Source organism: Channa argus, chromosome 22, assembly GCF_033026475.1.
Source record: "Channa argus isolate prfri chromosome 22, Channa argus male v1.0, whole genome shotgun sequence".
NCBI lineage: Eukaryota > Metazoa > Chordata > Actinopteri > Anabantiformes > Channidae > Channa > Channa argus.
In genome coordinates, this window is record NC_090218.1 from 1,233,916 (window position 1) to 1,249,910 (window position 15,995).

A 15,995-nucleotide genomic window follows, 5' to 3' on the forward strand; every position below is an offset into this window, starting at 1 on the left:
TACAATCTGTGTCTTTTAACCACAAAATCAATGTTTTCCAAACATTCGCAAGTAGCTTTAATGTTTTACATTTTAAAAAAGTGGACAGGGCCAGGAAAAGTTTTAGAACAGTCAGGTGGGCTATTCAGCTGCTCTAAAGAATGACCACTGTAGTCTTATAGCTTAGGTTTAAGGATAATTTTAAGCTGTGTGTTTCCCTTTCAGTTCAGCTTTTTACAGCCTCTGTGCAGCAGCTGCACAGCAGGGTAATGTAAACTTTAAAATCCATGACTGTGTGTGTGTGTTCGTGCGTGTGTGTGCACTCATACCATCTCAACCTTCTGATATTTGTATTTGAAGGCCTCTGCACTCTACGTAATGATTGTCGTCTGATCTTATGAGTTTTACTCATTTTTCTGAGGCAGGCAAATATTTTTACTAACGGCACTGAACATTTTCACTAATTAAGCCAAATTGGCTTTTCTCTGCCTTTTACATTTATACAAAGCACTTGTTCAAATGTTCTCAAATTGCTTCCATGTAAGATGGAGGTTGCTCTGTGTCACGTCAGACTGATTCAACCATGATCTCGAAACTGTGCCGGATAAATGTGAACGGTGGCTATTCGCCAGCATCTGTTAGACAAGTGTCTCTCCGGTTGCTGGAGGGTGGCAAGACATGCTTGCATCTTTAGAACTACTGCTTATATGAGCTGTGACATCAACACTTGCTTTAATGTAATATCAGCTGCAGTGTAAGTAGGACACACTGTCCCATAACAGCAACAACAATAGGCCTACTATAAATAGCCTACCCTCATAGCCTCAGGCAAGATCTCTCACAAATGCAGGAGTGAGCAAATACAACAAGATCACTCAGGCATTAGGCTGCAACCATTTGGGACGTTATTTATTTTTAAATCAGTTTCAAATAGATACTAATCATCAAAATAATCTGTATTGATACACTTATTTAAGTTATTATGGGTGTTATACAAAATGTATACATAGACAGTTATCATTTAATTTGTGGCAATTACTTTGTTATTAAGGTAGTTTAAATTTTATCAGGCTTTACTTGTTGATGAATGTGCTAAAAGATTTTTTTAGCTCCCCTCCTGGCTCTACCACCGTCTGCTCTTCCTTTCAGTAAAGTGAAGACAGAGCGATAAACACCTTTTAGGCTTCTCATCAATCACAGAAGCACAGTGGATTTATAATAGCTGACAGAGAAGACCCGTCACCTCCAGCTTTCTCCTGCACAGTGGACAGACACAGAGAGAGAGTCAAAAAGAAAGAGACTGCAAAGGCAGAGAGCTTGTGGGAACTGAGCCATGTAGTGTGAGTCTCTCTGTCTAATGCTTTACAGGGAAATTGGAGAAGTGCTGAAACCCTGAGGTGGACTGGAATTCCACACCCAGTGAGTAGGATAGTAAAACAACTTGTAATGGGATAAGATTACATCAGTGTGTTTCATCCTGAATGTGAATTGTAGTTTTGGCTGATGCTGTGTATGTGCATTAGGTTTACATAAAAATAATTTCTGTAACATACATTTTTTCTCTCTGCGGATCCTCAGGCACTTCTGTGAGATCATACCGAGGCACCGGCTTGCTTTAATTAACATCAGCATGCAAATATTCTTCAGACTTCTTCAGTCTGAGGGAACCCAAAATTTGTCTTCTAGGATTTTGTTTCTCAACTGACCAGAATAGGCTCGTTAGGTGGATTATAGGGGAGAGACATGACTCTAGTGTAGCAGCACTGCAAACACTCTACAGTGCTTTAGTATATATACTGTATATTTTTGTGCTTTATTGTCTGGTCTTTAGGGTGAATGCGTCTCTAACTATATCGTCGCTATCTATGTGTTGGAGGGTTTGAAGTAAAAAAATATCTGGTGTTTTCCAAGATTCTTTTTCGGTTTTCAGACACACAAATCATGAAAGGAATTACAAGGTTTCAGCTCTGTACTTTGTCCTTTTGCTGGATTTTCATGATACCTCAAGGCTTCGATGGAGGTGGGGATGTTTTCCACCCTCTGGTGTACAGTCCTAATGACTCCGAGTTTGTGTTGCAGTGGGTGGTGGGTGTCAAACAGCAGATACTGGTCTGTGTGCGTGGGTTTCTTGCAGATTTCTATTTCTAGATTGCTGCACATCCTTATGAGAACTGCATGCCGCTGGCCTTCCCGGAACCCAATCATTAAGATGCATTCTCTGACGATCTTCACAGGCTGGATAAACTCTTATTGGAATCCATCCAATAGTTGTTGAGATTTTTCTGACTGCTCCAAAGATCTACTGATGTGCAAACCTTTCAGTACTTTGCATTTCATATTGTACCAGCATGAGGATGCATGTCAGTAGGCATCATAAATATGGATTTGTGCAGACTTAAGCGGTTTTCACATAAGAACTGTGGACCATGTCCACAGAATATGGTCGCAACTTCATCTGTAGTTGTTATTTCACACATGTAGCACACAGACGGTCAGATACGTTTTGCCATGTGTTTCCTGCAGCACATCAAGTCACATTAGAAATCATCATTCATCAACACTCCCATTTACTCACTGTCTCTCCAGATAAATCGCTGCTCTATATGGGTAATGTCTAAAGTAGTTTAGGGTTGCAGTGCATGTACTGTATATAACATAAAGTATAATGATAGTCTATATTACTGTCACTTGATTTATTATCAAAAACAAAGACAGGTGAACTTAGCAGTTACAACTCTAACAAGTTGACCTTATATACCCTAATAAAATAATGGATAATACCAGTCGAAACCTCATCTGGTGATGATGTCATTTACATGTTCCTTGTTTCTTTTGTTTTCCAAGTAGTCCTCCCTAAGTTATTAGACAATAAATAATGTGACCTCAACTTTAACAAAAATATAAAAGAACAGCAGTAAAGTCATTCTTGACAGTTCAACTGGAACTACAGTGCCTTAGAAATAAACCACAACAACAAGAAAACTAGCTGGGTTTAGAGCTTCATTTCTGTTATCCTAACTTCAATTAGAGACAAGTAAACACAGCATCTGAAAGAAGGTAAAAAACGCTATAATAGAAGATGTTTTTGTACAGTTTTTTTGTAGCCAAGGCGTCTAAAGGAGACCCCAGAGAAGTCTGAGTTAAAAGCAACCCAAATGAAAAACAACATCAAACACACGGAGTTGGCAGGTGCACAACTCCAACAAGGGTAGTAAGGACGTTACAACTTCATCCATATTTTTCATTTTGTTACAATTGGCTTGCATTAAAACGATATTAGTATTTTGCTGATGGCTACTGCAAGGGGATGAAAAGCTACTTTAACATTTAACATTTTTAAAGGACTACATACGGTCCCAGGAATAAGGCTAGCGAAAAAGTTAATTTAATAAAAGATGAAAGTAATGTTTTTTCTTCTAATTTAAAATTGAATGCCTTACACTATACAGAGTCTTGTAATGTACCTTTGAGACTATTGTATTTAGTTTGAATAATATTTAGACAGACAAACATTTAATAATGACAACAAATTTCTATTCAAAGATTCAGCTTCGAGGTTGAGGATTGGTGAAGAATAGGCTATTTGGAGCCAAGTCTGACTAATATAAGGCCATGTCCTTCCTTCACCATGTTCTTTCTTTGATACACTTCTTTGACAGTTAAATCCCTCTTTACATCTTGGCCTGTTTTAAGAGGCATAACTGTAATTAGTTGACGAGTGAAAAGGGACAGTCATCAACCTCTGGATGCCCGTTCCAGTTCTGAAGAAGGCAGATGACAAATGACTGTAACAAAGAGAAGCCTCCATCATTGGGAAGAGAGTCAAATCCTCTTGAAGGCACTTAGGCAGACATCCAGCTCTGCACAGGACTGTGGCTCCCGTCTGCTTAATTAGAGCAAATTCCCACAGGAAAATTTAGGGTGATCGTCCTACAGCTTGGTCCTCATCAAACAGCACAGCTCAGACCGCCACGTCCATACTGATGGGAAGGAGGAGGCCCGAAGATAGACAAATAAAGAAAATGCTGTTTATTTTTTTCTTTCTCTATCCTGGAGCCTGTCCTAAAGTGTCTTCTCCACAGAACAGGGAAGTGGCCTCGTATTTCTGATCATACCCTCAGCAAAGAGGTAAATACAAATGTACAGGTGGTGTTTCAGTCTAACTGCATGTTGAATTTATTATAATGGACAAGCAAAGACTGGAAGATGATCCTTGGCCAAAAAAAAAGGAAATAGAGAGAAAATTCCCCCAAACCCATTTAACCACTGTTGTGCTTTAACAATAAAGTAACTAATTACTTTAGATTCAGATTCATCCGTCTTAGTTGGACTCATGACAGAGCCACAAGGCTTTGGAATGTTGCCAGATGAGAAGATAACTATTGAAATTCAATGAGCATTAAAAATTTAAGAGACAGAACTATCGGTGCTGCAGGCTCCTTCTGTCTCTCAGGCCACAGGTTTTCTTTTCCCCGAGCTGTTTGAAGAGGCTGTTTTGTGAGGAATGGATTTTGACAGTGGAAGATACTGTGTCACTGAAAAGTGTTTTTCTCTTAGTGGTAGTAGTATCTGACCTCTTCTAGGTTCCTGGTGGCTTCACATACACACACAAAAAAAGAGATTATCCCAGGGGGCCATGAAACTGGAGCATCAGGATCCTAAAAATATTTGTTATGCCCAGATCCTGTTTTTTTTCACTACACCACTGCCAACAGAGGAGGGAGCAAATCCCACATGCACATGCTGCACAAGTACGTATTTATATGACAGTGTCTTGGAATTTGAGAAGTCCTAACACAGAGGTAAAACCTGTAGAGCATGAACTAACAGTTTTGATTATCTTCCTGTAAATATCCATTATGTTGTACTTAAACCAGCCTGATTTAACCATCCATAATATTTCCCATATGTTTTAAGAACTCGTTCAATATAGTGTTTTGAGTGAAATCTGTTATCACTTTGCTAAATCAAATGTAAGTAAATATTATTATGTAAATAAATGTTAATATTATTAACAATAATTCAGCAAAAACAAAGTTTTTACGAGATGATTTCCCCTATAAATAAGCTAATCATTTTAATTGAATTGATCACATTAGAAAATTATTTGTACTTATATCAATAATGAGACTGTTGTAATGTGCTTTTTTGATAACTCCACCTAATTTTCATTTCAATAAGACATATTTGATCTTGAAAACACAAAAGAGATTGGTGGAAACTGGCCAGACCTACCTGACTTCTTCTCCACCATGAAACGTGGACAGGCTACACAAACCCACTTACACACCAAGCAGACCGTGTGCTTGATTCACTGATTGACTGTGTAAATTCAAATGTAATCAGACAAGAGCCTACCTCCTACCTCTTAGAATCTTTTTTCATTTACCAGGGAGTATAAACCAAAGTTGTTCAGCCAGATTTTCCAACTTTAGGACTGTCTGTCTCTGTGCTTGCTGCCAACGTGATGACTACCACTGCAGCTGTCAGGGGCTTTTCTGTTGTTTTCATGCAAGTCAAAACATTTTGTTTTAAAAAGAAATGACAAAAACCAAGTGGTAAAACTATCAACCATTGACAGCTATATATATATATATATATATATATATATATATATATATATATATATATATATATGTATGTGTGTGTGTGTGTGTGTGTGTGTGTGTGTGTGTGTATGTGTGTGTATATATATATACATACACACACACACACACACACACATATATATATATATATATATGTATATATGTATATATATATGTGTGTGTGTGTGTTTGTTTGTTTTTGTTTTTTCTGTCTCTACACAATATGAGCAAAGTGATCATGCTAATTCCAAAACATGATAAAGGGAACCCAGTTAATTCAATAGCCCATATTGGTGCATGATAAAAGTACGTTGTGCAGAAAGACAACTTAATGTAAGCAGCTGCATTTATGTACAGTAACATTGTGATTATGAACTGCACATCCTTGACTTTTTTCTCTCCGGTAATAAAATAGAAAAAGTCCCACATTATTATTTGTGTGTGCCTCATAGCTACAGTAAGCAATAAATATTTACAGTTGGTTATTTTCTAACATTTTATTATTTTCGAACAAGGTTTCAGACAGGTTTCCGGGAGTTTTTGTTGCTGATATAGAAGTGTGAAGGCTTGTGTGTTGCTGACAAACAGGAGCTGTAGCCAGTCACTCCAGGCACTGCAGCTTCATTAACTACTTGCTGTGCTGCTACACTTGGGTCAATCCAACTCCCTCTCACATGGGCAAATTTCAAATGAAAAGCTTTTCAAGACAATTTGGAAAACAATAAGCAGGAGAGCTTCCAGGAATTTTGCACTTGTGGGGAAAAGGTAGGATGTGGGCTTTTCAGAGTTGGTGGTGGTGAGGCAAAATGTCAAACACATTGAAACATTTGGGATTTTCAAGAAAGGTAATTGAATTTATTGTTAGAACTGCTTAAAGGGCATAAGCTGTTTAGAAGGCTACCTTGGAGCATCAAGGACATTGAGACTATTACAACACAAATAGGTGAAAGTGTGTCAGTAATTATAGGAACAGAAGACTTTATAGTCAGATTGAAAAGATCACATTTTGTAAGAAATACACCACAGGATACTTCTCTTTGTTTCAGTGCTCTTGTTAAATTTCCCATCTGTAGCTTTTCATGAAATCTCTGCAATATGATCTCACTTTCACTCTGGACATCTAATATTTAGATGATTTCAGTGCCTGAGTATACTTATAAAAACTGTGGGCGAGTGTAGAAAGTGAAAAGACAGGATAAAAAAATAACTATCCACCCCCACAGTATCTTTTTGAAGCTTTCTACTCTGCAGTGGAGGACAGGAATCGAAGCAGATGTGGAGAGAGAAAGTTGTGTGCGTGTTAGTGTGTGTGTGCAAGCATGTGTGTGTGTGTGTGTGTGTGTGTGAAAGAGAGAGAGAGAGAGAGAGAGAGAAAGAGGTTTGGCTGGTGAGTTGGTTTAAAGAAGCAAGAGCAGCTCTCTGTGTGTCTGCAGGCTCAGACAGGTGCTGTACAATGTTTTGGGTTTAATTAAGTCTAGTGTGTGACTGAGACAGGGGGAGCAGGAAGAGGCAGATTGTAGAGCACAGGCATGTGCAGAGAGAGAGAAAGAGAGAAACAGAGAAGAAGAGAGAAAGGGAAATTTGCCAGAGCCTTGGCCTTATTTTACATGTTGAAGTTAATGGAAAGGTACAAGCGCTGTCATCACAGTTTCTGGCCAGTGTGTGTCTCATACAAACACACAGAAATGTACAATTGTGCCCACACGCTCCCTTGTGCCCTTGCAAATGTACTCTTAAAATGTCACTTTTCCCCTTTTCTTTCTACCAGCTACCGTGCGTTATGAAATAGCAGATCTTGGCCATTTCTAAATTTCATCCCTCGAAACGTCAGTGTTATAAGATGTGACTCACTGTGTGTCTCCTCCTGTGACTTGTAGGTGGTGACCTCAGGTAAAAACGGCAGAGGATACCACTATATGCTTGCAAATCTGGTGAGAGCTTGCAATATGAAACAATGCAACACAACCCAATAAAAAAACAGAGAATAACATTGCTCAGTGAAGTGCAAAGAAATGTAATGTACTCAAGCTTAGTTCTCTCAATTTGTGGTTATTAAAGACTTATAATTGAGTGCAGTTATTCAACAGAACTAAGAAATAAGCTCTTAGACAAGCTTGACTTGTTGTTTTTTCTTTTTTCCTTTTTGCTAATTACTCCTTGCTCCACTACAAACTGGTTTTACTCTTTGCTATCAGGGTTTTTCCAACATAAGCCTGGACAGGGTCTTTTCTGGTGGAGCCAACATCACAGGCTTCCAGATCATCAACCCAGACAGCCCCATCGTCCAGCAGTTCGTCCAGCGCTGGGAGCGCCTGGATGAAAGAGAATTTCCAGAAGCCAAAAACACTCCACTGAAGGTCAGTGAGGCATAGCACAACTCTTCAAAGATCCCTTTCTCTCCTCGCTCTGCTCCCAAATTTTAACATAATAAAACCTTAAAAATCTCTGAAACCAGAGAAAATATGTCAGTCTGAATCTTTTCACCGAGACCTTACTAAAATAACTTGTCCCCTGCTTGTCCTTGAATAGAGGCACCCTTCATTCTTAATCATTTCCATGTCAATCATAATGCGAGACTTTGATTTCTTACTTTTTACACCAGTCGCTGAGCTACTGTGAAAATGGTTACTGTACCTTGCTTTGGTAGCAGTGCACTATTTTGTTGGGTCTGGTGTGTCACTGGGGTTTCTTTCTTGCAGTACACATCGGCACTGACGCATGATGCCATCCTTGTGATTGCGGAGGCCTTTCGGTATCTTCGGCGGCAGCGAGTGGATGTGTCTCGCAGGGGAAGTGCAGGAGACTGCCTTGCCAACCCTGCTGTGCCGTGGAGCCAAGGCATTGACATAGAGAGAGCTTTGAAAATGGTAAGACTGAGAGCAATTGCTGTCTCTGCAAAAGGAGACCTTAATCTTTAATTACTCTGTCCTAACCAGCTCTTAGTCCCAGCAAATGGTGAAAGATATCCTTCCCTTGTTCTAATCAGACTGATCCAAAATTAGACCTCACGTTCAATTCCAAACCAGGACCAAAATCTTTTTTCTGTTTTCACATAGTGAGAGTCACATAGTGTGTGTTAGAAACAGATGTTATCCTTCTTTTCTTGGTGCGTGGCAGGTTCAAGTACAAGGTATGACAGGAAACATCCAGTTTGACACATTTGGTCGGCGAGCTAATTACACAATTAATGTGTACGAGATGAAGTCAGGAGGCCCCAGGAGGGTAAGTGAGCATGTAGCCTTGTTTTAATTCAGATAATGTGTAATTAAATTCTCTACTGTGCAGGTTTACCATACAATTTACATATCAGTACTGTATTTTAATAAATACAGACAAGCTTCAAGCAGCTCTGTGATGTGGATTTTAATTTCTCTTGGCAGTGCTGGCAGTACACAAGTTAGGGTTGATTCTAATTTGGACAGAAGCCGCCAGTCTTGTAAAGCCAGCCCAAATCATGCAAACACACATTTCCTCTGAGATATTAATCTGGAAAACATCCAGTGAGTATTAGCTGGGGTCTGCTAATGTCTGCTGATGGAAGCTGGGCCAATCTAAAAACTTTCAGGCAGTGGTGATTCAGATGATGACATGGGTCAAAACTCGGAAACATCACGCTAACACTTATTCCAAAACAGCTTACAGTTGACAAATTAGACTTCCCATTTGAAAAAAATTGAGACTAAAGTCACAGTTTGTCTTTATTTAAGTGTGACTTTTGTTTTTAAATGTTTTCCCCATGGAAATAGTATGACACTGTAGAACTCATCACAGACGATCCGTACTGAAATGATGCTGTGCAGTGGGTTAGGCAGCTTTTACAGCTTCAGTCCTACTGTAACAGCAATATCCACTTGTGTTTGTACCCGAGGCATTAAAGGGCAAGTGTAATGAAATAGCATGTTTGCCTCATGTTGTAACATAGAGATTTGCACGTTAAGAAAAGGGTTGTTCAAAAGAGAACAGTGTGTATTTTAGGCTCTACGGCCAATAAAACCATTTTATCTATTTGAATACACATCCTCCTCAGACACGGGCACAAAAGAGCCAAGAACACTGAGCTGCAGTACTGCTAAACAAGCCAGTAAACATCCACTTGGGGAGATGTGCACTCGCTCTGAACAGTCATTTTGCTAGTTAGCTTGACAGTTGTAGCACTTGTCAATGTCTGTTAGTGCAGAATGATTAGATCTTTCTATCCTTCAGTGCCGCTAACAAAACAGTGTCTCTCTCTTCATTAGCTTGTAAGCCACAGTTGTCAGAGCAAAAACATTTACATACAGTAACACTTTTCTAAAATATTTTTCTTTCAGTACTAGAGACTAATATTTAATTTAAATTCCCCTTTTGACAGTAGCATTTTGCAGCAAAAGGAGTAACTGGCACTGTATAATTGGGCAAGTCACACACACACGCACACAATGTTTTGGCTGGTTTAGCTCCATGACCGTGAACTCTGACAAAGCTGATACCAAACGTGGCCCCATAGTGTCCACATAGCTCATTTTACAAGGCAACATACATCACAGTGGCCCTCGTGTCCAAACTCAGTGTGAGACAATCTGCAGTGACAACAGAGTGAGTACTGTGCCTTATAGCTATCAGGACTGCGAGCTGTTGATTTCGACTTGGCTGAATACACCAGGGTGTAACAGAAATAAACATAATGCAGCTACTGGAATCTTCTCGGGTTCTGCAGACACAGGCCAGTGTTTGTTTTGTGTTAGATTATAGTGTGTGTGCTATGTGTCGTATAATTAGAAGAATAGAACAGCCTACTGCACAGGCTAGATAGGGCACATTTAGTCAATTAGATTTGGTATTAATTTTATCACTCTTTGAGGGCCGTACTGGTGCTGCTTTATTGTTATGTAAGAGAACATTTGCTGAGCCAGGAATAGATTACTCCTACTCTGCTGAAGTGTAGCCCAGGTGAAGTGATAAGCACCACTACAAGCTTTTTATAAAACAATACATAAGGCAAAACCAATACTGGCTCCAGCTGTACTCACATGTACTAGGGAGGTCCTACCGTTTTCTGTAATAACTTTGTACTTTTGTGTCATTTTCAGATCGGCTACTGGAATGAATACGAAAAATTTGTATATATAATGGATCAACAGGTCACCAACGAGTCTTCTTCTGTGGAAAACCGAACAATTGTGGTCACTACTATTATGGTACACTTTTAAGCAGGTTTTAAGTGTTTCACCTTAAGATTTCTGCCACTCAAGGTCAAGGTGTCCATTGTTGCAATCTGTCCTGGGAGGGTAGAATTATTTTATTTTCAGTTGCTTTCCATCCACTCACTACATGTTGAAACAGTCGATTCACGAAGAGTGTTTCAACTGTATCCGTGTGGGTGTCAAAGCATTTTGGTTTTTTTAGATTACAGTGGGCTGTTGTAGTAGTGACGTCACAATAACGGCTTTGGTAATGACAACTATGTAGATAGACACCATCGTATTTACGTTCAGTACATACGTAAGTAAAAAAGTTTCCCTCTCATTGGGTAAACTGTCAGTGATGCTGGGGACACACAGTCAAATCAACTGGACTGTGTCTCACTGGAGACATGAAATGGTCTGCACACAAGAAGGACATAAACGATCAAAGGCTCCAACCATTGGCTGTTTAGTCCTTTCCTAAATGTACTGCAGGTTACTGAAACAGGTTTTTGAATTGTAATGTGAAGATTCTCAGTCATCTTAGTATTTTAGGCCTAGCTGTAGACACAGAGCTAGGTAGACTAGTTACATAGAGTAGCTGCAGGTTAGTAATCACCAGCCATTTTTAAATGTAAGATAAGGTGCGCCTTATCTTACATTTAAAACTATGGCCTCTCGTTCCTTCTGGCTTTGCTTATTATGTTTTCATCTTAGGCAAATCCAGAATGTAAAAGTCTCATTGTCATTTTAACATCTCGAACTCATTGTCCTCATGATCCGAGTATTATTTTTTCACTGCCAGACATGTGTTTGATTTGAGTAAAGACAACAAGGTTATTTTAACTACATTGTAGTCATCTCATTAATGTCATGTTTTTCCCCATAATTTTATAGAAAATGCCACTTTTAATGAAAAGCCTCCTTTTGTTTCAGGGTGGAAACATTTCATTTTGTCATTTAGAACATTCTACATGACATGAAAGAAAAGTCTAAACCAGAAAAACAACAATGGTATACGGTCTCCTTCTGGTTTAAGTCAGATTACCTCTGAAAAACATGTTCCTGCCACACGATAAAACAAATTTGAGCGTGGGACCACTGAATATCCCCATGGTGTTTTTAGTTCATCTAATGGCAACATGTTTTACATTGTGGAGGAATAACACATTTTATGAAACACAGGTGCACACGCACACACACACACACACACATACACACACGTGCACAGACACATACACATACATACACATATATATCTAGCAGATTATTTTATTGTCCCAGTAGATCAGCAAACTGAATCAGTTTGAATCAACTACGCTTTTGATGTAGTTCAGATATTTTTTCCCTCACCTTTTTGATGTCTTTAGTCTCCTGGCTGTCACTGACGTTTACTTCATGAACTGGAAAAGTCCATTCAGCTCCATTCAGCTTGCCCAGCCCCTTTTGCAATGCTGATGTAAAGCACATGCAACCCTTGCCTATCGCCCATTCCCACAGATTTAGGTTTTGGTCGAGGTTAGCATGAGGGAATCCCGACATTTTTCTTTGCTTCCTTTTATATGTGCTTCACTCCTCCCCTCAGCTCAGTTGGCCTTTTTACTTCAGCAGCGGCCCGCTTTTTTAATAGTCTAGTGCCTTATTAACATGCCTGTAGCTGATGGTGTTACTATGTGTTTAACTTCTGCTCTGTCTTTTGTTGTTCTCCACATCTGTTTGTCATCCCTGCATGTCTGCATGTTACAACACTAGTCAAGGCCTTGTGTGACCCATGTGGTCTGGCAATTGTGGATATGTGCTTTCTGTACCATGAACTCAAGGTTTTGTCTAATTAACAGGAAGCTCCATATGTGATGTACAAGAAAAACTATATGCAGCTGGAGGGGAATGACAGATTTGAAGGCTACTGTGTCGATTTAGCTTCTGAAATTGCAAAACATGTGGGGATAAAATATAAGCTGTCAATAGTGCCAGATGGGAAGTATGGAGCCAGAGATCCAGAGACCAGGACGTGGAACGGGATGGTGGGTGAATTGGTGTATGGGGTAAGTGTCAGTTCGCCTGTGTAGCTCATAAGGGGAGGCTGCTAATTCTAACCCTCAGATTTGTTGTACTATATTTGAACAGAAGAAGGGTTTTTTTAAGGCCTGCAAATTTTTTTCAAATATATGTAAAGCAAGTATACAGTGTATGATGCATGATTATAGTGATTGTAATTGTAAAGGGTTCCATTTTACCCATTTTCCTCTTAGTTAAGGATGAGAAACCTTCACATGTAATTATGGTAGCGGTTGGTGGAGGAGCCTAACATCCTGGTGTTGTCAACATTTTGCAGCTGTATTATATCTGATAATACAAAGATAGTGGTGATAGCCATGCAGTCAGTCACACATAACAATCCTGTGAGAAAATGGTATTTTGTTGACGTGTACTGTGAGTGAGTTTTAACTATAAAATCACCTTGACTAGCTTTATCATGCTCACTCACACTTCAACAGGCTTTGGCAAAATGATTTGCATCTTTTATGAGACCTCACCTACTGAATGATTAATGTTAAAAAAATCTCATACATTAGACTGGAATCTGAAATAAATATGCATTCAAGCAGTGTTTCAGCACAGATTTAACACCTGTATTTTCTACAATTATGACATTATTAATACAATTGATGCACGGAGACGACCCCCTGTAATAACTTATATGTCTATGACATGATCACTGCAATATATATGCATGCACGCTGAATTTGTTTTGCCATGAATTTGCCATTCAGCTATAAGTGACGTCATACAAGAATTAATGATGAGCAGCTGCAGCCCGCAACTTTAGCTAAGTTTTGAAGTCAGTGTGTGGCCAATGTCATCCCCTCAGATCATCTTGCTAAAATTATTCATTTCTGCAGTGAGATGCTAACTGTCAGGTGTTGTTCAGTATCTGATGAGAGGTTAATTTAACAGGCTGATTCATATTTCATGGACTGCTTACATAAGCTCCTCCACCTCTGTTCTCCAACCCTCAGTTTGATTCATGGAGGAAATGTGGATTGAGACAAAGACATTAGCCAACACAAATCCTGAGTGACTCATTTTCAAATGGCAGATTCCTTCTCACTGACAATATCACAGATCTGCTATTCGGTATATTATAGGCTACTGAAATTTACATTGTCAAATCTGGTTATTCCAGGAATTCATTTTAAAGCTTAGTTTAGGCTGACTATGACTACATGTCAGGTTTAGTTATGGGTTTGACTTCAGGTTTATCAATATTTGCCTCATAAAATGAATATGTAACACATGAGTTGGTCATTTATGGTTTCTTCTGTAAGACTAACTCTCTGTGTGCCTCTTCCTGTTTTCACAGAGAGCTGACATAGCTGTGGCTCCTCTAACTATAACGTTGGTACGAGAAGAAGTGATAGACTTCTCTAAGCCTTTCATGAGCTTGGGCATCTCCATTATGATTAAGAAGCCTCAAAAGTCCAAACCTGGAGTATTTTCCTTCCTGGACCCACTGGCCTATGAAATTTGGATGTGTATAGTTTTTGCCTATATTGGTGTGAGTGTGGTGCTCTTTCTGGTGAGCCGTTTCAGCCCATATGAATGGCATCTGGATGAGAATGATGAGGCCAAAGACCCTCAGAGTCCCCCTGACCCTCCAAATGACTTTGGGATTTTTAATAGCCTGTGGTTCTCTCTGGGCGCCTTCATGCAGCAAGGATGCGATATCTCACCAAGGTTGGTTGTTGTGTTCATTGTCCACCACCTTTCAGTTGTCCTCGTCATCTCTCTGCATTTTATAGTCCCAGACACACAGTATATCTCTGCCATGCCATGGTGCATATAGGTTATTTTGAGCTTTAATAACGCTGCTGTCCACATAACCTCATGCTTCACTTCATTGCACTTTCCCCCCATTTCTTTCTGCTTCCATAAAAAAACTCACTCTCCTGTACACCCATTTGTTTTGATGCTGCATGCTGGCAGTGATGCTTGGCATCCACAAAATAACTTATGTCCACCATGCTGAGGGCTGTAAAATGCACAGGGGTCATTACATTTCATTGGAAGCAGCTGCTTGAATTTCTTATGACTCTTGGAGGGCTACCGTGTTTTTGCTGCATGTCACGTTTTACGGTCATCAACTTGGTGCATATAATGTATTTTGTTCAGAAAAACCATCATCTGCACCATAGCTACAGTATCACACAGTGACCATTTAGTCATTCCTTGCATTCATTCATGTATCCATCTTTTTACTCCTCAATGTTGTCGTGTCTCTGACCTCTTCATTAAGAACTCCTGTGACACACTTTTTTTTCTGGCAATTTTAAGAATGTAGAGAGGCTTAGTTGAAGAGCGCTGGCAGAAACAAAGAAAGAAAAGTTGTTTTTATTAAAGTAGATAATTTGACACTGAATGACATAATTATCAATGCTCAGTCAGATGTGTGTAATGTGTGTTTTTAAATGATGGGACATTTGACATTCTTTGAAATGACATCATCTGATGTACAGTACAAAAAAGTTATGAGTAAAATAGTGCTTTTAATTTTCTCAATTACTTCTGCAACACACATTTTAATATTTGACCGGTGGATCTAAATGGCTTGTCACTGTCTCCCTATTTTGGATTCAGTGTGTTGAGTTGTCCTATTAGCAGATTGGTATGGAGACAAATGCATCTGTTATCATTTTCATGCTGCAGGCTAAATAGAAGCTCAGGCGTTTAGTTAAGCACAATTCTATGAAGAAGAGGAAGCAATTTCTAAAAGCTAATTTTCACAGTTCAGGGTCATGTGTAAATCAGTGAAAAAAATCAGTTAATCAGCGTCAGAATCTTCAAGCAGTTTTTGAACAGATATTGCCATTGTTATAATTTTTGGAAATGATCATAAGTTCTTTTTGTATCACTGATATAGACTAGCACTTCCTAACTCATAATTGTCACTAGAATAGGAAGTCCCCTCAATCACACCTTCTGTAGCCTTTAGTGCATTTGGTGGTTATAACATTTGTCTTGAGCTCAACCATGTTTCGACCAGCTCACCTCAAGTATAGTAACTGACCTGAATGTGATGCTATTTTTGATAATTAGCCCAAATTTGTAATCTTTGCAGATCCGACCTGGACAATATCGGCATAGAAAAACCTTGATGCAACATTCTCTAAATTGTCATTGTAACTCTGAATGACAAACAATTTTATTTGAGTGCAGTAAAAGGGTTTTCATAAATATGTGTGCTAGTAAAATAATATACAGTATT

At 39.1% G+C, this 15,995-nt stretch overlaps 1 protein-coding gene across 5 annotated transcripts in view; it reads left to right on the plus strand.

Annotated features, from left to right (window-relative positions):
- The window catches only part of gria3a (glutamate receptor, ionotropic, AMPA 3a), a 65,282-nt gene that overhangs the window by 29,488 nt on the left and 19,799 nt on the right, over positions 1 to 15,995 (plus strand). For all 5 annotated transcript variants that reach the window (XR_010912178.1, XM_067492726.1, XM_067492727.1 and 2 more), the window contains 7 exons: positions 7,445 to 7,498; positions 7,763 to 7,924; positions 8,267 to 8,434; positions 8,685 to 8,789; positions 10,637 to 10,744; positions 12,568 to 12,774; positions 14,094 to 14,467. Coding sequence is in view for 4 of the 5 variants with exons in the window: in XM_067492726.1 (XP_067348827.1) it covers positions 7,445 to 7,498; positions 7,763 to 7,924; positions 8,267 to 8,434; positions 8,685 to 8,789; positions 10,637 to 10,744; positions 12,568 to 12,774; positions 14,094 to 14,467 (1,178 nt within the window). In the remaining variant the exon portion in view is untranslated. The remainder of the gene's footprint in view (positions 1 to 7,444; positions 7,499 to 7,762; positions 7,925 to 8,266; positions 8,435 to 8,684; positions 8,790 to 10,636; positions 10,745 to 12,567; positions 12,775 to 14,093; positions 14,468 to 15,995) is intronic.